The 24622-nt window shown below is 38.4% G+C and overlaps 1 protein-coding gene across 3 annotated transcripts in view; it reads right to left on the reverse strand.

Annotated features, from left to right (window-relative positions):
- CTTNBP2NL (CTTNBP2 N-terminal like) overlaps positions 1 to 24622 on the reverse strand; it is a 69622-nt gene that overhangs the window by 31747 nt on the left and 13253 nt on the right. For all 3 annotated transcript variants that reach the window (XM_027860403.1, XM_027860406.1, XM_027860405.1), the window contains exon 2: positions 11136 to 11243. In XM_027860403.1, the coding sequence (XP_027716204.1) occupies positions 11136 to 11234 (99 nt within the window). In that variant the 5' untranslated portion in view covers positions 11235 to 11243. The remainder of the gene's footprint in view (positions 1 to 11135; positions 11244 to 24622) is intronic.

Here is a 24622-nt window from a genome sequence, read left to right on the forward strand (position 1 = left end):
TTCTTTATGGGGTAGGGGAGACAGGGAGTTGGAAGTAATCTCTGATTAAACCCAAATCTCAAGACTAAAACATGTCAGGAAGATATAAGTCACAAGAGGAAATGAAAAGAAGAGGAATAAGCCATTTCCATTTTTAAACTACTTTAGTTTCCAACTGAATAAATGAAACAAAACTCCCCACCAGCATGATCTGCACTAAGGTTCCTCTTCAATTTTTGGAGAACTGTATGTTCTTTAGCTATCATTCTGCAAATTGAGCTTCTCTTTTCTTTCCAACAGACATTAGAAAAATAGAACTGACAGGCAGATATCAGCTAAATGAAGGTTTTGCTTACTCTCTTGGCACCTTCACTATCCCCTTTCTCCACCCCCTTCCCCACTGCAGCAGTTTGTGATATGAATAAAGAAAGAGTGACAAAAGGTCGGAAGGAAATCAGCTGACAGATATATCATCAAACTGATTATTTTTAGGAAATAGTTGTCATACACGGGGTCCGCTGCTTTTCTGCATTCAAAAAAGAAGTTTAATCCCTGAATAAGTCAAACCAACAAGCACTTATTAAGCATTTACTGTGTGCCAGGCACAGTGCTAAGCTCTTGGGGGTACAAAGAAAGACAAAAATCAGTCTTTGTTATTAAGGAACTCACAGCACATACACAAAATTCTTATGCTATAAAGTACAGGTATTGAACCTGGCCTATTGAGGGGTATGTTGGCAGCCTATCTTCATCCAGGAACAAGTAAATTACTTAAACATAAGTAAAATCATATTAAGCACCTGATTTACAAGTAACTTGTATATCTAAGAGTTGCTTCCTCCGCTGATGTCCTCTGCCTCCTTTCCCCCAAAGTCCTTCCATTTTCCAGGTTGTTGGTGCCTTCAAAGAATCCTGACGGTACAACAGACTTGATTTCTTAGCACTTTCAAATATCTTTACTCCCCACCAGTTCCCCCAATCTCAAAGGTTCCCCAAGAAGCTGTCAGCTGACCTTCCCAAAAGCTCATTCTTATTCACCACAGTGGAAGCTCTCATTACCAGGGTACCCTAATCCTAAGAATCCAGGCCAGTCTGAGAGAGATAGAAGAAAGAAAAAATGTTCTTACTAGCTGGAACTCAGAATGCATTTTCCATATAGACAATATTATAAATGGTGATTAGGTTCTACAGTTCTGCTGTTATTGGTTAAACACCCCCATTTGATTTGCTTTGAGAGCTTAACCTTTATACAATTGTTTGTATGGGGAAAATATCAGTTCTGAACAGCCAACTTACAAAGGAACTTCTAAGGTCTTCCTGCAACTCTACCAAATATTAAAATTATTTTGTTGTAATGCAATTTGGTTATGATTACGTGGCTGGAAATCATATCCCTAGCCCGTAGGATCTGGAGAAATCAAGCTGAGACCCTGTGTCTAGAGTAACATTTACAATTGGAAAAAAGTGTTGAGTTTGGAGTTAGAGGATGATGGTTCAAATTCTAAAGCTGTTACTTACTACCTGTGTGGCCTGGGCAAGTTGCTTCAACCGCTCAGGGCCTCAGCTTTTCATCTGTAAATGAGAGGGCTGGACTAAATGAACTCTCAGGTCCCTTTCAACTCTAATTTGAAGATCTTATGACTTCACTCTTTTCTTCCAAACCCTTGATCTTCTGATGTGTTATTCTGTCTGCTAGTTCAGGTAAATTTGAGTAAAATTTCCAGGACAGAATTTAGTTGTTTGAGAAGGAAATGATATTTTTCAACTTGACGGCAGAACAAACCGCACCACGAAGAACCCAGCGGTAGTTCAGATTGGCTTTACTCTCCCTCCCACGACAGAAATACCATGTAACCGGGCCTGAAAAGCCATCGTTGTATAGGGTTATTTCTCTGACAGAATTTTCTATAATGAGATCAATATAACTGTTACTATAGGCCATATTCTGGAAAATGAAAATAGGTCTGTTTTACAGAGAACCTTCATTATAATGGGATTTTGTCAGTATCTCGTACAAGCTATTACAAACTACAGCCACTCACTTCTTCTTCAATAAAAGGCTGCTATGGGAGGAACAGGTTCAATGAAAAAAAAATATACCATAAAGTGTTCTCTGGAAGAAATCTTCATGGTACTAAATATGACTTCTTTCCAGTCTCCCCACACACACATAACCCTACCATCGCCAACAAGCAGTTTTAAAAATTTAGACTTCCTGTCTGGTGTTTTTAGAAGCAAATAAATTTCAGTTTTAGATTTTTAAAGAAAATATTATTTTAACATTTTGAATTCTACGTTCTCACTTTTGGAAATGAGAATGGTAAATAGTTTAAGAACAGTGACATGTCAGCCTCTATAGGGTAAAAATAGCTTTACTTTATTTTGAAGACTTTTCGTCAAATCATCTTTCAAAGTATCACATAAAGACCAAACATCCAATTTAGTTCAATTGTATAAACACTACTAAACATTACTTGTGCTTGACAGGGAACAAACGCAGCAAAATGCACAAGAGACACAGTCTTAAGAGGTGCTTCTTCTCCCGTGCTTTTTGTGATCCTGCAACAATTTTATGTCTAGAGGGGATCTGAACAGAATTTTTGATGTAAAGTTAGAAATAAGACAAATGTCTTCAACAAATATATAACAACTCACTGAAATAATGTTTTAAGGTTTAGAAAGCATTTTCTTTGCGACTCTATGAGGAATGTAGTACACAGATTCCCCTCCTCATTTTTACGAATCAGGAAAGCAAGCTTCAACAAGGTGAAGACTGACATAGCTGCTAAAGTGTCACTTGGGTCTCCTGAATCCCAGGATTCTGCATCCTTTCCACCATGCAACCTCTCTATGCCCTCCTTGTATTGAGGATGCTCAGATGAAGATGCTGAAAAATACTATTTTCTAAGCAGGAGGTCAGTATATTTGATCAATACTGACTAATTCTTACGGATCATAAGAGAATCATCATTAAGAGTTCTGGCTTGGATAGAATTTGAGATCATCCTATGTAAAATGTAAATGTAAAATATAAAACTTCTTCCAGTCTCTCTGATGGGAGGATTCTGCTCACTGTGAGACTGGGTAATGAGGGTAATGTCAGCTTTTTAAGTTAATACTTTAGGTTTTACAAAGTGTTTTCATTACTGCGTACCTGTGAGATATGATCATATAGTCCTGTTATCTCCACTTATCAGATGAGGAAACAGACTCAGGTGACTTACCTACGGTCACACAATCTCCCAATACAGTCTCATTCGACAGATATACAACTTTGTTTTTATCTTGTACATATTTATCAAGATGAACCCATACAGGAGCCAATAAAATGTTGGTTTCTCAGGGAAAGGGGACACTCACTGTTGTCTATGTAGCTTCAACAAAGCACCCAGCACATAGTAGGTACTTAGTAGATGCCTGCTGAGTAAATTAATAAGTGATTGGAGCTGGGTCGTGAGCTCAAACCTTTGACTCACGTCCTGTATTCTCTTTCCTGTACCCAATTCCTTTTCTATTAATGTCTCTAAGACTCAGGTTTCTCATCTGAAAAACTAGGTTTATAATAGATGAGTAGTAAGGTCCTCTCTCTTGTTGCTAACATTCTGTGATTCCAGGTATATTTATTTTTAAAAAATCAATTTAAATGGTTTCATTCTTTGAGTATAAAAACCAACCCTTTACATTATTTGTCATGGATAGATCACTTTTGTTACTTAGAGATGCAACAGTATTTTGACAAAAGGTATACAAACATATGATGCTTGCCCTTTTTTGTGTGTGTGTGTGTGTGTGTGTGTTAGGCAATTGGGGTTAAGTGACTTCCCCAAAGTCTCACGGCTAGTAAGTGCTATGTGTCTTAGGCCGAATTTGAATTCAAATCCTCCTGATTCTAGGGCTGGTGCTCTATCCACTGTGCCCCCTAGCTGCCCCGCTTGCCTTTTTTTCTAATGGAAACTATACACCATTAAAATAGAATGAGGCATTACAGCTGCTGAAATCATCTTAAAGACAAAACAGGATCTGTATCATTTTTTTTTTCACTTTCGTGTTTATAACAAAATATTTTAGCAAACTTAACAAAAAAAATACTCTTAAATGACTACAACTGAATATCTACTTGCTCAGTAAAACAAACTCAAATGGCTGGAATTAAGGAATATGAAGAATATCTAAAAGAATGAATAATAATAAGGAAATCTAAAAGAAATATATTATTAGTTGAAAGTCTTTCTGCCTAAGATCCAAGTGCCTGCTTCCATTGTAGTCATAAATTTTCTGCTTCTCAAATACTTTCCAACTTTGAAACTAAGCAACTTGGTGAATTTTTTCTTCAAGCAAACATAACAACCTTCATAAGGGGTCTGCTTGCCCGCCAACACGAAAGCCAAATCGACCATGTGGCATAGAGAGTCACTCTTCTAGGAACAAGCAGCAAATTGCAGCTGGAAGAGCTGCTGCTGCATTGTATCAGCTGCTCTGGGAAAAGTCATTTGGGGAAGGAAAGGGGTTCAAGTTCTCTTCTAGGCAACACAACCAGGAAAAAAATATTCTACTGAAAATGCTTTCTCACTGTCCTCAGAATTTCCTGTTTTTGAAGAAGAGAAATCTATCATAACATCTGTTTCATGGCCATGGATTGTACCCTTAACCCTAAGCCAGCTGTCACACAGAGACACAGACACACAATGTATATGTATGTATCCATGTTTAGGTACTTTTGGTCACAAAGAGGGCTGTGAAGGGAGTGTGGATGGGTAAACTCGAATCCACCACCGCTGTAAGATAACGCTGCGTACAAGTTCTTCTAATGAACAACAGTGCATTATGTTGCTCTCTAAGTGCTGTGCTTTTTAAAAGTTATCTGTAATCAAAGTTTTATAGATCCAAACACTTATGCTGGATGACCTCTAAATCCCCTTTCAGGTTTAAAGTTGCTTGAGCACATTTCTATCATTGTACATCTACTTGGAAGTTTGATATATGAAGGAACTCTATGGCGAATCCTTCTGTAAGTATATGTATATGCATATGTATATATATATATTTTTTGGACTGCATCTATGATTTCATCCATGAGTGGAACTCCTGGGCATGGAAACTCCTCCCAACATTGCAGATCAGCAACTCATCTGTTCCTTAAGAGTTTTACAGAGTTACACGGGAGGCTGACTTGCCCAAGGTCACACAGCTAGTATGCATCAAAGGTGGCACCAGAACTCGGGTTTCTTGATTCCAAAGTTAGTACTTTATCTGCTGTACCACAAAGGTTCTTAAAGGAAATTTCTTGCCATAAAATTCGTGTTTTTAAAATAAATCCAGATTTGAAGGTATCAACTTCCTTTAGAGAGGGCAGGAATGTGACAAATGTCACATTCAGTAAAAGCCTAGGAGTCACGGTGAAATGTTTCTGACCTAAACTCTTCAAAAATTCTTTGATAACAAAGCAGGGACCTTTATTGCTTCATGGAGTAGGCATTTTGGGTAGAGGAGTGACACCAGCAGATCTATACCTGAGGATGATGCTCATGAATATAAAAGAATGTCTCTCAGATTCTTCTATTCCAATGGCTGTATTTGTAGAGTTCCTGAGTGAATGTTTCTGGAACCGTTCCTGAAATTTCTTTTGAGGTATCCTTGAAAAAACACTAGGTTTGGGGCAGGAGACCTGGGTTCACGTCCCGGCCACTTATTTCATGTGTGACCTTGGTTGAGGCATTTACTTTTTTTGTGTTTTAGTTCCCTTGTCTGTAAAATGGGGATAATATTACTTGTACTACCTGTAAAGTACTTTGCAAGCTGTAAGGTGAAAGGTCAGCCATCATCATTATTCAGAAAGGTACTGAAAAAGAACGAATCAAGAACTATTCCAAAGATAAATTTCTTGCTGTCAGATACATAAGAGTATGTAGTCTCTTTTGCACTGTCTCAAAAATCTGAACTAAAGTTATTTTCGACTCTATAATTACATACACACAATGGTGTATTATTTTGATACTGATTTCTTGAACTTAATTCTGAACTCTTAAACATTCACATTCACTCATTTTAACACTTTTGTCTAAAACCTTAACTTTTTTCTGACATCACCTTGTACCTTTTAGAAGCTTTGCAATGGCCAGCTACTGATCAAAAGCAATAAAGTTTTGACTTAAAGAAGGACAAAGCCTGTATCACTATTAATTCAGAGTATAGGAATTCACTGCCTATAAGTCAGATCTCATTTCAACTCAACTGGTATAGAGGCCACTTTGTATAGTGCGAAAGTAGTTCTGCATCACAATTAAGGAGTGCAGAAAACAACCAACTAAGGCAGGTAAAAAGAAACTACTCCGTGAATTTCAACTGTCAAGGCCACTTGCTTCTCTTGACTTTAAAATAACGCTGATTTCTCTGAAATGTTTTCATCTTTCTGTGAAGCATGTGTCACAGACCATGGTAGAAAATAATTTACTGGATTTAGCAGGATTTAATAGAGCAAGTTAAGGGCATTTTTTTTTTTTTTTTGAGCTGCCTCCTGCTCTATTTCTGTAGCAGTGAGATTTCTTGTGGTGGGACATCCTGTAGTGGGAGATGTTACACTTAAATGAATAGGACCTAAAAAAAAAATATGAGCTCTTGCAAAATGGAGTAATACTTCTTTATAAGACAAATCCCAAACAGTTCAATTATAGATAGAATACCCATGGCCAAGAGAACAGTTAAGACTTTAACACTGAGAAAAGCTGAATACTATGGAATTTTCAAGTTTCATGAAAAGAAAGCTGCCAAAGCAGCGATAACTGCAACAGAAAGGTAAGGACATTTTTGTTATATTTTGAAGAGAAAAAGAACCTAGTTGCAGGAGTTGGGGAAGGAGGGTGGATGAGATCTGGCACTACCCAGGAAGCTGGAGAAATGAATGAAGCCATTTTACAAATGGAACTTTGTAGCTGGGGTTCTGCTTGCACGCTGTGGTAACTTCGTAGACTGCCTCTGGTAAATTCAAGCCTTCCCAATGTGGCTCATTATTCATCTAGAATCAACAGAGCAGTCTGGTGTCTAACAGTGGTTTTGTTCAGAATTGGAAGACAAACTAGGGAATAGATTCCACACTTGGAAAAATCAGGTTGAAAATAAGGAGGAAAAAATAAATCCCAAGGTCTCCTAAAAGAAAAAGTAGTCGTAGATATGCAGGGTGAATAACAATTTTTAGCAAGCAATCTTCATATATGAATTAAAGAGAATGTCAAGAAAAAAAGAAAAGAGTAAAGAACCACAAAGATTCTGAGAAGTCTGACAAATACATCAGTAAAAATGGACTGAGGAATAAATATGGCAAAAAATTAAGTCAGATCTCATTTCAACTCAAAGAATCTGGTATGGCAGTTGTCTTTCTGCTAGACTGAAACTTTGAATCCAGTTGTTCGTTGTTTTATCTAATAATAGTGTTTCAAGATGTGCCCCTTCTGGTAAAGCTATTCATTTCACCTCTAGTGAATACAGTTAAAGCCTGGGAAGATAAAGTTATCACCTCCAGGCGGCATGCACAGACTAAATACACCACTTGTGTGTGCTACTGAATGGGATCTTGGAGCAAAATGTTCCCTTAATTATAGCTATGGCTTCTCTAGCTGTTTTTTCAACTTGTCAGAAGTTGCCTATGGTAAATAAAACTGGATTTATGTACTGCACCCTCCACCCCCACTCTAAATCTTTTGGAAAAACATTGGTAATAAGCAACTGAGCTTATTAACATAAGAACCAGAAAATAGGGTACAACACAACATATAAGAACAGGCTGTAAAACTTAACACTTTGTAAAGCCTTGAAGTATTACAGCTGCCATTGAGAGTAGACAAATACACCCTTATTTGCCATGGCTTTTTAGGTTAAGTTATATATTTGTTAAATGATGCAAAACGAGAGATTCTATGGGGGCAGTTTTAATAGAAGCAAATTCATCCTTTATACTGCCTAAGTGGAAGCAGGACACAACTTAAGAAGACTGCCGTGGAAAAGTTCATTTGCAGTTTAGTTGTTTGAAATAAGACTTCAGTTTTGCAACAGAAATAATGTTATAAACGGTGGTTAGGTTGCCAGGCCAAGCTGCATAAACCTACTTAACATGTCATGTACTTGGACTTACCCACTTTCCATAACAATGTATTTTATGGGAAAATAAGTAAATAAGCCTCAGTTTAGACTTGGGTTGGGGGAAGAGGGGTAGGAGAAAAGGAACAGGAACCTCTACTGTACTGCTCAGAAACCCCCAAGCCTCAAACCACTAGTGTTGGCTCCTGGGACTGAACAGTAGCTTCAGCAGAGGACGTATTTGAGAAATGGGACTCAGGAGAAAAAATCTTAGCCCCCTCCACTCCCTTTTCCTTTAAGTCATTGTTGACACCACCACCAACCATGTTCCCATGGAAGAAAAATAGTGTGGGTGGGGAGAATTGGAGGGGGGGGTGAGAAAGGCAGAGAAAGAGGTGGGGTGGCATCAGGTGGCAGTGGGATGGAGGTAGTTCATGATCCTGGGTAAGTGGGTCCAGAGCGAAGCAGAGCAGGGTAGGTGTGTCCTGAGCTGCCCTTCTAAATAAAGTTTTGGCCAGGTATCAGTGAATCAGAGACACTGATTAAGTGCCCACTGGGTAGAGAGTGCTTTGTGAGGCACCGTGTGTAGAGGGAGGGTAGGGAAGATGAATACAAAGAGAACAGTAGGCCATATGGGCCGTTGGGCCACATGGGCTGGAAGGGTCCTACTCTCTAAACCAGTTCATTTTACAGATGAAAAAACCCAGCCCAGAGATGGGGGAGGGCTTGCCTCAAGTTAAACAGCCTAGGAGTGTCTGGGACCTGGTGGGACATGTAGGCAGAGCACAGAATTGGAAACCAGTTCTCCTGACTCAGTGCTCTTCCCAACAGATACAGGCCATGCTATAGTCGATAACAAGCATCTAAGGAGAGTCAGTTCGTACAGCTGGGGCAGCTGGCGATGCAGCGGAGAGAATGCCAGGTGTGGCGTCAGGAACACCTGAGCTGAAATCAGGCCTCAGACTATTAACTAGTAGCATGCCCTTGGGCAAGTCACTCAACCTTTTTGCCTCAGTTTCCTCATCTGTAAAATGAAGATAATAATAGTATCTTCTTCCCAGGGTTGTTTTGAAGATCAAATGAGATAAAAATTGTAAGGCACTTAGTATGCGAGGTGGTACATAGTAAGTGCTATAAAAAGGTTAGCTATTATATATTATTAAAAATAATGGCATGGATCAAATGAAAACTCATCAATACAATTCAAAATGCAGTCATGGGAAACATGATTGACGGCAGATTGGAGGTAGAGAAAGAAGAGAAACAGGACAGTTTTCTAAAATTGATGAATTACTCTAACAAAAGTGCCACCAATTAAGACACTGCTCCATGAACTTGTGTAGAAATGGAACTAAGATGAATTACTACAAAAACACAATTATACAAATAAATATGAAAATAAAGAGGGAGCAATATTTTGCAAAAATTAGCAACACTGAAAGGCATCTAACTGCATTGAAATTACTCACAGGATTACTATTAAGCTTTTAGACTTGCAATAATAACTGCCTATAGGCATTTCCACCCAGTCTTAAAAGCCACAAATTAACAACTCACTCCAAATATATCAGAATACAGAAGTATAGAAGTAGTTTTTATTTTTACCAGGCTTGTAATTTTAGAGTAATCCAGGAAAGGATCACACAACCATAGCTAACCTGCAACCCTTAATCCTAAAATATCTAGTGTGGGAGGGGGCTGAAGAGGAAGGTTAAGGAAAAGAAACACTACTGTTTTGGGAATGGTCTCACATTGAGTGGCCAGCGTTTTCTACTCAGGCAAGAGAGAGGGAATGATTTTTGTCACTGTAAAGAATTTTTGAAAGGACAGTGAGTAGTGAATGTAAGTGGAAGACTGATAGAAATGCACCTTTCACTTAATAAGTATAATTTTGGCTACATTAAAAATAACTGCAGCATTGTGACAACCTGATTTTCATATAGTTTTTAATAATAACTTAAAGATCTAAGTCATTACAAATTTCACACTATTTAAAACTGGAAGGGAATGCGAGATTTTGAGTCAGAGGACCTGAGTTCAAATGGTAGCTCTGCCACTTATACCTATGTGACCCTGGGCAGGTCATGTGACTGCACCACTGGACGCTAGCCCAGATGATCCCTTCCTGGTCTAAGTCTGTGACACTCCGCCCTCAAGACGAAAGCCGAGGGAGGGGAATCTGGAATCCAAACTCAGCAGGACCTCGGACTATAAATCCAGCTCTTTCTCCAGAGTATTGAACTGAACTGAATTTCTACCAGATGATGCTACCAAATAGCAGCTATGAGGTTCAGACCCAGGTCCTCAGACTCAATAGCCAATGTTTCTACCACTTAACAAGACAAACTGTACCAATGAGGCAGTTGGTGGCACAATGGATAAAGGGCTGGGCCTGGAGCTAGGGAAGACCAGGCACTTACAAGCTATGTGTTCTTGGGCAATTCACTTAACCTCTGTCTGCCTCAGTTTCCTCCAGTGTAAAATGGGGAATAACAGCACCTCCTTCCCAAGCTTATTGTGAGAATAAAATGAGATAAATATAAAGCACTTAGTGTACTGCCCCACATAGTAGGTGCTTAATAATACTTATTCCCTCCTCCCCTTCCCCTGTAAAGGCCATTGGTAGGCTAGGCATAACACAAAGTGGAAAGTTTTTGTGTTTAGCATTCTTATTTTATTTTCCTTTTTAGACTTTTCCTTGATTTATTGCTTCTCCCCTTACTCAACTGCCCTTGGGTAATCATCTCATTCACTTAGTCCTTCTACTCATTATTATTAAAACATGGGCTCAGAAAATATCTAAAACTCATTGATAGGATATAAATGCCTAACAAGCATTGTCTGGGATCAAAGCTTTACATAAAGGAATGAAACTCTAGGGCAGAGTTTCAGAAATTAGGCCTTATAGGGAAAGAAATGGGAGGGGGTTCTTGCAGTTACATCCCAGAGACGGCCACATGTCCCACTTTCCCCATCGCTATCTTCACTGGGGGCTCTACGGCAGACAAGTATTTGGGTTAAGTAGATTGCTAACACTGGACCAGGAAAAAGGAATCAGGCCCTTCCCTGCAGTGTTCAGACCATACCTTTAAAGCTTCAATAACGAGATCCCTTGCTTCTAGCTCGCCTTCTAGAATGCTGAAGAGGGTCAGGAGCTCAGGCTTGCTGAGTTTTTCCAGATTCATCCTGAATGCCTAAAATAAAGACAACCATTAGGGTAATCAACTGCATGGTTAAAAAACAAACTAAAAGGATAACAATGATGATATAAAATGCTTTGGGGGGGAATAGTACATTTAGTTTGGAAATAGCAATGAATGGTTTCTGGTTTTAATCAAAGACTATACAGTAATAGAGAAGAAAATGTACTTTCTTCAAGAATCCAAAACTGCTTACAATGGCAATTTAAAAATTTTTTTCCTTCCTAAAAGATACACAGAAACACATCTTAGAGGGTCTGGGTAGGCACTAAGGGGAAAATCTCTTTCCAGAGGTGATTTTTAAGCTCTAGATACCAGCCTATGATTTTAAGCAGTGTCTGGATATGATGAAACTCTAGTGATGGAAACCAGGTGGAATACGTTTATTGGAGCCAAATACCCTAACAAAAACATAGAGGACAAATATTTCTTTTCAAATAGTCCATCAAAAAGCATTTTTTAAACTCTTACTATGTGCCAGGCATTGCACTAACTGCCAGGTAAACAAACAAACAAAACCTCAACCCGAACAAAACAAAAAAATCCCTGCCCTTAAGAAATCTACATTTTGCTGAAGATCAAATGTACATAAATAGGTATATGAAAGATACATATAAGGTAGATGGAAGTCAACCTTAAACAGAAAGGGAAAGGCCTCCTGCAGAAAGTGGTGCTTGAGCTGAATCTTGAAGAAAGCCAGGATTCTAAGAGGTAGAGGTGAGGAAGGAAAGCATTCCAATCATGGTGTACAGCAAATAAAAATACTTGGAGATGAGGGATGGAGTGTTATGTGCAAGGAACAGTAGGTAGGTCAACAAGGCTAGATCATATAGTACCTAGAGGGTGGCAGAATATAAGAGGATGGGAAAGGAAAGAAAAGTTCAGGTTGTGAAGAATTTTAAATGCCAAACAAAAGGCTTTACATTTGGTCCTGGGGGTAAAGGGAGCCACAGAAGTATACCAAATAGGGAAGCGTGGTCAGACTTACACTTTGGCAAAATCATTTTGGCAGCTGTGTGGACTATTGTTTGGAACTAGGAGAGACTTAGGAAAGAAGATCAATTATGAGGCTATTGCAATAAATTCAGATAAGAGGTAATGAGGACCTGAATTAGGGTGGCGTCTGTGTGAATGAAGAGAAAGGAATGAAGATGTTAAGGAAGAAATGACAAGATTTAGTAAATGATTGGCTACATGAGGTGAGTGAGGAGTTGAGACGATACTGAGATTGTGAGACTGGGTGACTAGGAGGACAGGTTTGGGAGAAAGATAATGAGTTCGATTTTGTCTATTAGGAGTTTGAGACATCCATGGGACATTTTTTGAAATGTCCAATAAGTGATCAATAAGACATATGACAAATGATTCAGGACTGGAGCTAATGGGAGAGACTAGGGTTGGAGACGTAGACCTAGGAATCATCTTTGTAGAAAATGAGCCATCGGGAGCTGCTGAGATTGTTATGTGAGAGATTGTAAAGAGAAATGAGAAGAGGACCCAGGACAAAGCCTTGGGGATACCCAAAGGTAGTGGGCATGATACAGATGGCTATCCAGCAAAGGAGACTAAGAAAGAACATTTAGACAGATTGGAGGAAAATGAAGAGAGGGCATTATAATAGAAGCTCATGAGGAAAGAGTATGCAGGAGAAGGTCATGGATTCAGAGAGGTCAAGAAGGATAAGGATTGAGAAAAGGCCTTCAGATTTGGCAATTAAGAGATTGTTACTTGAGAGAGAGCAGTTTCGGTTGAAGGTGGTGGTCAGAACTCAGATTACAGAGGGTTTAGAACAGAGTGGGAAGACAGGAAATGAAGGCATTGAGTAGAGACAGCTTTTTCAGGGAGGTTAGCTAAGAAATGCAGGAGAGATACAGGATAATTGCTACAAGGCATGGTAGGCTCAAGTGAGAGTTTTTTAAGAATGGAAGAAAGCCCGGGCATATTTGCAGGCAGCAGGGAAAGACTTGGAAGATGAGGAAAGACTGATCATTAGAGAGTGGGGATGACAACGGTGTCAACCTTCTGGAGAAAACAGAAGGAATATGATCATGCAGAAGGGGTGACCTTGGCAAGGAGAAGGGCTGCCTCTTTTATCCACTTTTTCAAACTGTCTACCTATGAACTTGGGGCAGCTGCCAAATATTACATTATAAAATTGGACACAGTAACAAACACTTAATCATAGGCATCAATAAATACACAATGTTTATGCTTTCAAGTGACTTGCTATGTCCAATACCATTTATTTGACTTAACCAATTCACATCCTTACGCTACTTTATAACTTTTGAAATGTACTGAGTGGCATCTTGTACGGCAGACATTTGATACTTTCTACAAGATTAATTTCCCACAAACTACACACAGACTGCAATACACTCTGTGAAGGGCCTTCTTTTGGTAAGACAGTTTACTTTGGGAGGTAGAAGTATAAAGTCTGTCTTTTTTCCTCCTTCACTCTCAATTCTTAGTTGACTTTTTTCTTTTAATTTTTCAATTCTTAATTGACTTTCCCTTAAGTTTGCTTTAAACTGCAACACAGCTTACTTGTTCACATATCCTTCAGTAATCCACAAACAGCTGCATTTTGATGTGAGGTTCACAAAAGATTCATGGACTCCTTAATATGACTCTTGACATTAGGTTCAGGAGAACATGACTGAAACATCAATTCTATATAGAATTTGTAAGAAATGCAGAACCTTATGATGCCATGAGACTAAACTAGAGAACCCAGCGCATCATGAGAGGTTTTACCATAGGTACAGACTCCACCAAATTGAGAGCAATGGAACTGGAAATCAAAAGGTCGGGCTCAAATGCTCGCTGGGCTGCTCTTAGTCACGTGGTCTTGGACAAGTCACCAAAACCTTTCCAAGTTTCTTATTCATAAACTGCTGGTTTTAAAAATTAATTCCACTTAATAGTTGATGACACTGAGATTCAGATGGTGGTCAAATGACTAGTCCACAATTACACAGCTAGTGTGTGGCAGATCTAAGGGGGGGGGGGGTCAGGGCATTATTCTGTCACCTAAGGAAATCATAACAAGACTAGGAGAAATGAGATCTATGACCCTAGGAATGAGCCCCCATTGATCCTTGGGTGGTTAAAAACCACATATGGAAAGGATTGGAAGCAATCTACATTGAACATAATAAAACACTGAACCGGACCTGGAGCCACCATTATCTAACTTTTACATAAATGGATATGTCTTGTCGCACCAACATTATCATAAACTCTAAGAGGGAAGAGGCTGGGTCTTATACTTCGGATTGGATTTATGCAACATCACCCTACCCACCAACTGACTATGTAAGTACTAAGACAGCAGGAACCTATCTGGTAATAAGAGATTTCTACATGAACCAACCATTATCAAATGAGACTAGACTTAGGAGAAAAATCTATGTTTGAACCTGACTCAAACTCTCTGAGTTTAATTTCTTAATCTGTAAAATGAAGATAACAATACCCACCACAGTACTTAGTTCTGAGGGTTGTTGTGAGGAAAGTGCATTGTAAAATATAAAGTAGTATATAATGTAAGTTATTATTCTATCTTTACCTGGAAGGTGGCAGTCAATGGACTAGGAGTTGGGGAACATGAATAGTATTCTAGGCTCTGTTACTAACACGGGCATGTCCCACAAACCCTCAGTACTTTATTTTCCTTGTCTGTAAAATTAGGGGGATAGTGATGAACTCCAAGGTCTCTTTCAGCTCTAAAATCTATTATTCAGTTACATATGAATGAAATATAATTTGCCAGAGTCCAGAATTTATAAAGAACTAACTCAAATCATAAAAATATCAAAGCTGTTTCATTTTTTCTTTTACTAAAGGAAGAAGTACATTTGATACAATCTCCAGGATCACTTAGTCATAAACCAGTCCTGCCTTAAACCAGAAAGAATAATAATCTTTATAGAAGGACAAGGATAGTAATAGTCTTATTTGTTATCTGTGTGCCATGGAGATCCCTTATGCATACAAGTTTCAACATCTGGAACACTTTGCTACAACTTAAAGTGACTTCATTTGGTATTAGTATGTGCATGAAGAAAATATAACAGAAATATGACATAAGAGGAATCACAAAAATTCTGTGTTGGAAAGGACCTTGGAGACTGATGCATACTTTCACAAGAATTCCCTTTATAACACAGTTGCCAAGTGGTCCCTCAGTCTTTGCTGGAAACCTTCCAATGAGGAGGTACACCCTACGTCTCTGCCTTCTCTATTCTACCACTGAATAGTTCTAACTGGTTAAGAAACAGACTTCTTGAAGGAACATGGTGTAAACTCAAGAATCATCAGATTTGTACTGCATTTTTTGTAGTTCCTCTCCCTTTATACAAAATGAAACTCTAAGAATTTAATTTCAAAAGTTTGAGTTTTGTACCTTTACAGAATACTAAACATTTGACTCTAATATGAACATATTGTAGCTCTACATTGATATTTATATCCTGCTTAAATACAAATGAAAAATGGTAAAAATATAAAACCGAACTTTCAGGACAGCATGATAATCTTGCCTTGGTATAGGACCCAATAACTGGCAAAGCCTTACAGTTTAAAACAAAACAAAACAAAAACTCCTAAAGGGGAAATGTAAGCTCATGTGGTTTTGGTTCAAATTCAAGGGAAAATGGGTTATTTTTTAAAAGGCTGCCAGCATGGCTATAAGAGTGCTCAACATTTCATTTGTTTTTTTTTTTGTTGTTTTTTTTTTCCCGTTTTTAGGCAATTGGGGTTAAGTGACTTGCCCAGGGTCACACAGCTAATAAGTGTCAAGTGTTTGGTCTGAGGCCAAATTTGAACTCAGGTCCTCCTGACTTCAGGGCTGGTGCTCTATCCACTGTGCCACCTAGCTGCCCCACTTTATTTCTTTGCTTGTTTTTTTTTTCTTTTCAACATTTCAAATAACTTTATTGTCCACAAAGCTATACCAAACAAAATTTGGCAATCTGATAAATGTCGGATTTCACTATTTCCAATTCGTTTGGAAAACTATAGTTTTGATACTGACGAGAAATAAGAAATCAACCAGACCTCTAAGCAGAAATAGAATAAGGTTAAATATGATCCTTCCATGCTAGCTATCATGCTATTTCTCTTCTACTATTTGTGACTAAAATCCATGAAAAAGCCATCTACATTAGGTTTTTGTACTTAATTCCAATGACTTCTCTCTGTTAATTATTTTCTGTTCAGTCTATGTGTGTGTGTGTGTGTGTGTGTGTGTGTGTGTGTGTGTATATATATATATATTTGTTTATTCTCTCCTCCATTAGATTATAAGCTCCTTGAGGGCAGAGATTGTCTTTTTTTTTTATCCCCAGCTCACAGAGCACAGTGCATAGTAGGTGCTTAATAAATATTTAATGGTTGACTGAAATACCTGAAAGATTATTTTCCCTTTTATAGCTATAGTCAGGTAGGAATCATTTTTAAAACTACTCTGATTTTAAGATAACCACTGCCATAAAAGAGACTTTAAAATTTAAATTAAAATGGACCAGCTCAGATGTTATACCCTGAATTAGACAAATGTATTTTTGTTTGAATGACCATGACTTCATGTGATGTGCTCAGGGAGAAAAATACCATAGCTACAAGGGGACTTTTGAGTCTGCCAAATTAGTGTATGGAAAATTCTTATAAAAAAACCTCAAAAAAACCCACTCTCAACTTCTCAGTTCTGACTGATGCTGATGAGTCACTGACTACCCTCCAATGATTTATTTTGAAATGTGAAGTGCTGAATTCTATGCTTGTTTTTTTTAATGTTTTCATAACAAAGCATACTAAAACAAAAATAAGTCTTACAGTAAATTTAATTTTTTTTTAATCCTTTTAGCCCACAAACTGGAATTTTAATTTCAGGTATGATACTTAAAAATCAACCTAAAGTAATACACATTTGAAGGTGTATATCTAATAGACTAACAAGAATGTCAAAAGGAAAAAGAAAACATAGCTGCCATCAAAATTTGTTTGACTTCAATAAGAATTAGCCACTTCTCTTACTTGTTCATAGCTCTGTGTGTGAACACGGAATCGACTAGCAGGATGGGGCTAGTCTCTGTCTTCATATCTCCAATGTCTGGCACATGGTTACAGTGAGGGGCAGAAAAGGAAGTGAATATCCCAGTCTGCTATTCATAGAATAGTTTTTAAGAGTTCAGAAATTACACTGTTAGGATCCTACTTCCTGAGATGCTCCAACAGAAGCTGGCTCAAGGGGGATGGAAGGCTTTCCAGATTAGAATACAAAGAGAAAAGTTTAAGTTGTCAAAAAGGAATGAAGTGTTTATCTCACTGACAAATTAAGACTTTAAAAAGACTAGAAGAGATAAGAGGACAGGTAATTGAAGATGAAAACAAGAGTGCTAAGGTCCTGTAAGAAAGGCTAAAATTCTGTGTGAGGAAATCCTGGTGTGAGAAGTACCTCTACTGACAAAAGACTGAAAACCATCTAAATCTTAGTAGGTAAGTCCTAAAGAGTTGCCTGAGGTACTCAGCATCTAAGTGACTTGCCCAGGGACAGAAAAGATTTGAACTTGGCCTCAAGGAACAGAAGAAGACCAGTACATATCTTCAGAAAAGGCAGTGATGTAATGAAAGAAAATTACATGGCCATTTTGCCATTTTTCCAGATATATGAATGACTGAGAATTAGAAGTTTTAGGTCATATAGTATGGAAGGAAAAAGTGTCCCAGGATGTGGGGGATGAGGAAAAACACAACAAGTACAACGTGAAAATGAACAAAAAAGATAAGAGCCCTTCTCTTTTGCTAAGGATGAGCCTCCTCTGATAGCTGCCATATTCGGTTCATCAAGAATTAGGAGAAGTATGTTTTACATGATCATCTTTGTTTTGAATATTTGGTAAAAACTGAGGTAATATCTCCCTTCTTGGGGGTGGATGAAGTGACAGTAACAGATTAAAGAGACAAGGTAGGAGACTTCTGGCTGAGATGGCTAACTAAATAGCTCCCGTACCCTTATTCCAGCAACCTAAAAAAGACATCAGATGTAATGAGGAAGAAATTGAATAAGCAACTTCGGTAAGTGATTTATTGTACCCCAGAACTCCACAAAAAGTTAGACAGAAGCCCATGAGCAATAGGAAACAAAACCTTCCAGAAAAGCCAGGGGCTCTGCTCAAGCTAAACAAGCTGGAAGCCTTCCAGCGTGGAGACCAGCAGCCTGCTCTGTTATCCAGAGGCAAAAAGAGTGGAAGGCTCCACTCTGAAAGAAAGACAGTGACAGAAAAGATTATTTCTTTCTTATATTAATAACCAGTCATTGAATTAGGACTAAGGTTTTTCCCCCTTCTGTTTCCTCATTCAGAAATCAACCCCTGTAGGCTATTCAGACAGTCTTTGAAGTGCAGGGCTGATAATGAGATGAAATCTTGGGTGAAACTTACTCAACAGGATCTGATCTAAAGGTGAAGAAATTCTAGTCTAGGTGAATTGGTGAATTCTGGCCCCTTGTGTTTTAACTGGAGAAGTTTGAGCGGAAGTAGATTCCTTGTTTTGTCTAGATTATCCTAGAGGGGGCAGTATAGGTATAGCTAAGTCTCCTTGTCCTGAGTGATCAGAATCACCTCCCAGACCCTCATCAGAATGAGCCTACCTCTCATTAAAATACTCATTCTCTCATTACTTGTTAACCAATCAGAGCTGATTTCCACCTTCAGGAACACCCATTCTTCCAAGGGTGTATGAGCATTGAGTGGGTTCCATGAGGGATCTTTGGTTTAGGAGAGACAGTCAAATGACCCTTTATTAATTACCTAGTAGCCATAATCAATAAAAATGATTGTTAATTACCCAGAATTATTCTCTTTAACTTTTATATGTCACAACAGGGACTGCAGACAATTCAGCAATGCCATATTGTCACAATGTGAATTTGCTTTGCTTGACTATGATTATTTGTTACAAGGGGCTTCCCTGTCCCCTTTCTGTTTTTAATTAGTTGGGAGGGTGAGGAAGAGTGATAGTAATGGCAGTCTACTTCCCTAGAAAAGAAGGAATGAAAAAGAGGAAGGCTACTGAAACATTTCTAAAGTTCACAAATCCATAGAAGAGAAGAGGAAGAAGTTCAGAAGGAAGCATAAACAAGGATGGTTTGGAAAATAACAAGTTGAATTTATTATATCCTTTTTTAAAAATCCAAGAGGTAGAGAGAAAAGAGATTCATGCTTTCATAGACAATCCTCTTTTTGTATTCTACTTTGGATATAGAAATGCTCATTTTTTTTGAAGTTAAGAATAAAAAAAAATAAATTAAAAAAAACAAAAAAGAGATAATATAAGGTGCTTAAGTCATATTTTTTTTTTCTTTTTCCCATCAAGGAGAAGATTTTCAAACTTGGAAGCATAGAAAAAATGAACAGAGACTTAAAACCCAAGATAAGTGAGGAGAGATAGAGAGTACCTAACTGAAACATGATGTGCATTCAACAGTTCTGGATTAACTACATTCCTGGGAAACTGAGAGAACTGACACATGTGATTGCCGAGCCACAGTCTTTCTTAGAAAGACCCTGGGCAAGTCAACTGTCCTCTCAGTCTCGGTTTCTGTTATCTGTATAAAAGGGATAGAAACATTTACCTTATAGAGTTGTTGTGAGGATTAAACGAGTGAACAGATGTGAAGTTCTTTGCAAACTTTTAAGCACTATATAAATGCAACAGGGGAGAGGTAAATCTCATCTGGTGTTTCAAGAACGGAAAGAAAATATATTTTCAGCCTATACACTAGTGATCTGAATTTCATTTTTTAATCAAATTATTTAAAGGGATAGTTTTAGAGCACTTAGAAAAGATGAGGGTGATTATTTTCAGCCAGTGTGGGTTCATCAATAACAAGTCATGCCTCTCAATTTCTCCTTCTTCCTTCCTTTCCTCCCTCGCCCCCCACCTCCCCCTTGCAAGGCTACTGCAGACTCAGTAGTTTTGGATTTCAGCATGGTATATGACAAAGTCTCATGCAATGTGGGCTCTTTGTAGGATAGTATAGTTAGATGTATTTGGAAAGAGATGAAAAGGTAGCCTCAGAGAATGGTGGTAAATCAACTGATGTCAATCTCAAAGACCTCTGTCCTTGGTCCTGCTTTAATCAACATTATTATCAATGACTTAGTTGGAGGCATAGAACAAATTTGCAGATGTCACAGAACTAGGAGTGGTAGCTAATATTTTGAATGGCAGAATTGTGATCCAAAAAGATAATAAGTCACAACAATAGACTGAACCTAAGAAGGTGAAATTTAATGGGAATAAATGTAAAGTCACAGGACTTAATTTTTAAGAATGGCACAACTAAAAAAGAAATGGTGGCACCATGGCTTGTCCATGTGAAAAGGATCTTGGGGATTTAGAAGACAGAAGCTCAAGAGTATGGCATGGCAGCTAAGAAAGCTAATGTGATCTTAGATGGCTTTTAGAGAAAAACAGCATCCAGGAAGAGGAAGGGCAGTCCTCCTGTGCACTTCCCCTGGCTAAATCACATAAGGAGTGCTGCATTCCATTTGACTAACATTTATTAAGTATTTACTTTGTGCAAGGTGCTTGGGACAAAAAGACAAAAACAAAACAATATTTACCCCCAAGGAATTTACATATATTGGGGAGGGTGTAAAATGCGAAAAACACTAAGGGAAATTGAAAAACTTGAGGGAGGGGAAGGCATCAGGAAAGGTGTCAAAGATGAGAGACTGACCCTTGGAAGAAGACAAGGAAAAATAGTCTAAGCCACTAATAATTAGAGAAATGCAAATTAAAACAACTCTGAGGTTCCATTTTATACCTTGGCAAAATAGAAGGAAAAAAAAAGAAACCAACAAATGCTGGAGGAGCTATGGGGAAACAGGTAATCTAACATACTATTGGTGGAGCTGTGAACTTGTCCAGCCATTCTGGAAACCAATCTGGAACAAGTCTCAAAAAGTTATTAAATTGTGCAAACTTGATCCAGCAATATCACTATTAAGTCTATACCCCAAAGAGACCAAAGCAAGAGGAAAAGGACATGTGTGTGTGTGTATATGTAGCAGCTCTTTTTATTGTGGTAAAGAACTAGAAATCAAAGTGGAGACAGGGTGCAATCAATTGGAGAATGGCTGAATAAGTTATTGCAAATGAATGTGATAGAATACTATTATGCTGTAAGAAAAGATGAAGGATATGATTTCAGAAAAATCTGAGAAAACATATCAAATGATGCAGAATGAAATGAGCAGAAACAGGAGAACAATTTATATAATAGCAACCACATAAAAAAGACAAACAACTGTGAATCACTTAGGAACACTCATCAACACAATGACCAACCATTATTCTAGGGTTTCATGATGAAATATGCCACCCCCACCTCGTGATAGAGAGGTGATGGACTCCATGTAGATTAAGACTTTTATTTTGGACGTGGACAAAGTAGGAATTTGTTTTACTTGAGTATACATGTTTGTAATAGCGTTTTTGTTTTTCTTGTTTTCTCAATAGTGGGAAGCAAGGGAGAAGAGAGTTCGGGAAGGAGACAAGGCTTTTCGTTTGCAAATATATAAATATAATTTAATAATAATAAAAAAAAAGCCAAGGATCCTGACAAGTAACAAAAGGAGAAAATATACTTTAAGCATGGGGAATATCTTGTGTGAATGTGTATAAAGGCAGGAGGTGGAATATCAAATTCAAAAACAGTTATCAGTCTAGTTTGGCTGCAATATGGAGTTTTGAAGGAGAATAGGAAGAAATAAGGATAGAAAGGTAGATGGAAGCCAGATTATGGAAGGTCTTAGATTCTAGGCTTAGTAGTTTAAATTTTATCCTCTCTAGGCCATAGGGAGTTCCTGAGAGTTGTTGAGCAGGGGAGTGACATGGTCAGGCCTGTGCTGCAGGAAGATTATTTTGGCTACTGGTCAGCCACAATTTCAAATGAAATAATACTTGTAAAGTACTTAGTACAGTGCCTGCCACATCGTAAGCACTTAATAAATGCTTGTTCCCTTCTCCTCCCTCCTTCCCCTTTGTGTGGAAGATAGACCAGAGAAAGGAGAGACTGATTAGAAGGCCATCATAGTAGTCTAGATGAAAGATGCTGATGGCCTGAATGAAGACAGAGGCTGTGTGAGTGCAGGCAAGGGGATGGACATGAGAAGTGTTACAAAGGAATGATCAACATTGACAAAGGTTAGCTACAGTTTTAGCAGTGATATGTAAAAGAAAAACTAAAATGATGTTAGGCTTATTTAGTGGTAGCAAACTGTCCAAAGTGAAGGAGGTACAATAAGTTTGTATTCTGCTCTAGTTAGACAGCATCTGAAATAACATGTCCAGCCAGTTCAGTGAAAAACTGAAGATGTCCAGAGGATGGTAACCAAGATGGTGAAGGGACTCAAACTGCATGAGGACTGGTTGAAAGAACTGGAATTTTTAGCCTAGAGGAAGGAGGTACATGACCACCGTATTCAAATATCTGGGATGTTGTCATAGGGATGAAAGATTAAGAGTTGTTCTGCTTGTGTCTAAAGAACAAAATTAGAAACAATGAGTAGAAAAAACAAATAGACTTTGCCTCAACATAAGGAGACATGTACTAACAATTAGAACTATCTAAAAATGTTGTGGTTTAGCTTAGGGTAGTGACTTACCTGTCACCAGTGTCTTTAAGTAGACTGGATGACTACAGAAGGGGTTCATGATTTTCCCTATATGTCTACTTATGTCCTTTGTAGCTGTAAGGTTCTATGATCCTCTGAAGAGCCTCATCTGTAATTCTAACTATCTCATGAACTTGTTGCCTGAATACAATGCCCTACTCTTTGATATGCATGTAATAGAGCTATAGCTATATTCAGTCTCATATATTTCCATGAAAAATAAAGCTACCTACATAATCTTTTTTAAAAGTAACTATATTTCAATACCTTGGGATATTATATCCATTTAAGGGCTAAGTATGAACCTCAGTTTGAGTTCTCCACAAGCAGTTTCTAAAAATGAGCTTTAATAGCATGCCATTCTTTCTACTTACAGGCGTACCTCCCACCAAGCCAGGGCCAACAGCTAGACAGACTGTAGAAGCAACTTCTAAAGTATGTCTCAAGCTGGGGGTTGTGAGTCTTACATACCAGGAGGAATAGCACCATGGTACTCCTTGAACTACCATGGCCACTTTTGTTGTGAACAATTCTGCTATAGTCATTTATCGCTTCTGCCCTGTTTTCTTTCTCATTCATTCATTCATTCAACACACACTGATTAAAGTACCTCCAGTGTGTCAAGCAAGTGTTAAGCATTGGGGAAGCCATAAATTTTAACAAAGATTAAGTTCAATTCAAAAAATACTTATCAAGCAGCTACTCCATGCAAGGTGGAATGAGCAAGGCACTGTATTAGGCCCTAAGGATACAAATACAAAAAGGAAACAGTCCTTTCCCTCAGAGGTCTTTCAATAGGGAAGGTGAGGAGACAGGACAACATGTACATAAATAAATAGGAAGTACATCCTAGTCAATACAAATTCAAAGCCATTTCGAGAGGAACAAAGTGCTAACAATTGGTAGGGAGCAGGAAGAAAGGGTTTGTGTGGTACGTCAGGACAGGAAAGGCCTCCTGAGCTGTGTCTATGAGGTAGACGGACGAAAGGAATGCATTTCAGACATGGACCACTTATGTAAAGGTACAGAGATCAGACGTGGAATGTCACGTATGGGGGCATTTAACCAGAACAGAGTGTGCAAAGAGAAGTAATAAGAAGACTGGAAAGGTGATGGAGGCAGAGTATTTTGTATTTTACCCTAGAGGCAATAGAGAGTCATTGTAGATTGTATGAATCACGTATGTTTGTGGGGGTGGGGAGGATAAGACCTCTTTGATAGTTTTCTTATCTATAAAACAAAGGGACGGGACTAGATGATCTCTGAGATCCCTTCCAGTACTTAATCTATAACCCTGTGATTTGTTTTAGGAATATCAATGTGGCAGCTCTGTGGATTGTGAAGGGAAGAAACTAGAGGGAAACCAAGTCTGAGGCTATTTCAATAGTCCAGGGAAAGACATGATAAGGTTAGAGGCTATAAGAATACAAAGAAAGGGCTGGATGTGAGAGATGTAGTACCTAGGATTGACAAGCATTTATTAAGCATCTCTGATTCCCCAGGCATGGGGCAAAGTGCTGAGAACACAAAGACAAAAATGAAATGGTTTCTGTCCTCAAGGAGCTTTTACTCTACAGGGAACACAACATGTACGTATCTAGGTATATACAAGGCCATTTTGGTGGGGAACGCTCTAGGAATTTCGGGGGAAGGGAAGGCTGGTGGGTGGGTCAGGAAAGGCACCTG

Source organism: Vombatus ursinus, unplaced genomic scaffold (genome assembly GCF_900497805.2).
Source record: "Vombatus ursinus unplaced genomic scaffold, bare-nosed wombat genome assembly UNPS02014179.1, whole genome shotgun sequence".
NCBI classification, from domain to species: Eukaryota; Metazoa; Chordata; class Mammalia; order Diprotodontia; family Vombatidae; genus Vombatus; species Vombatus ursinus.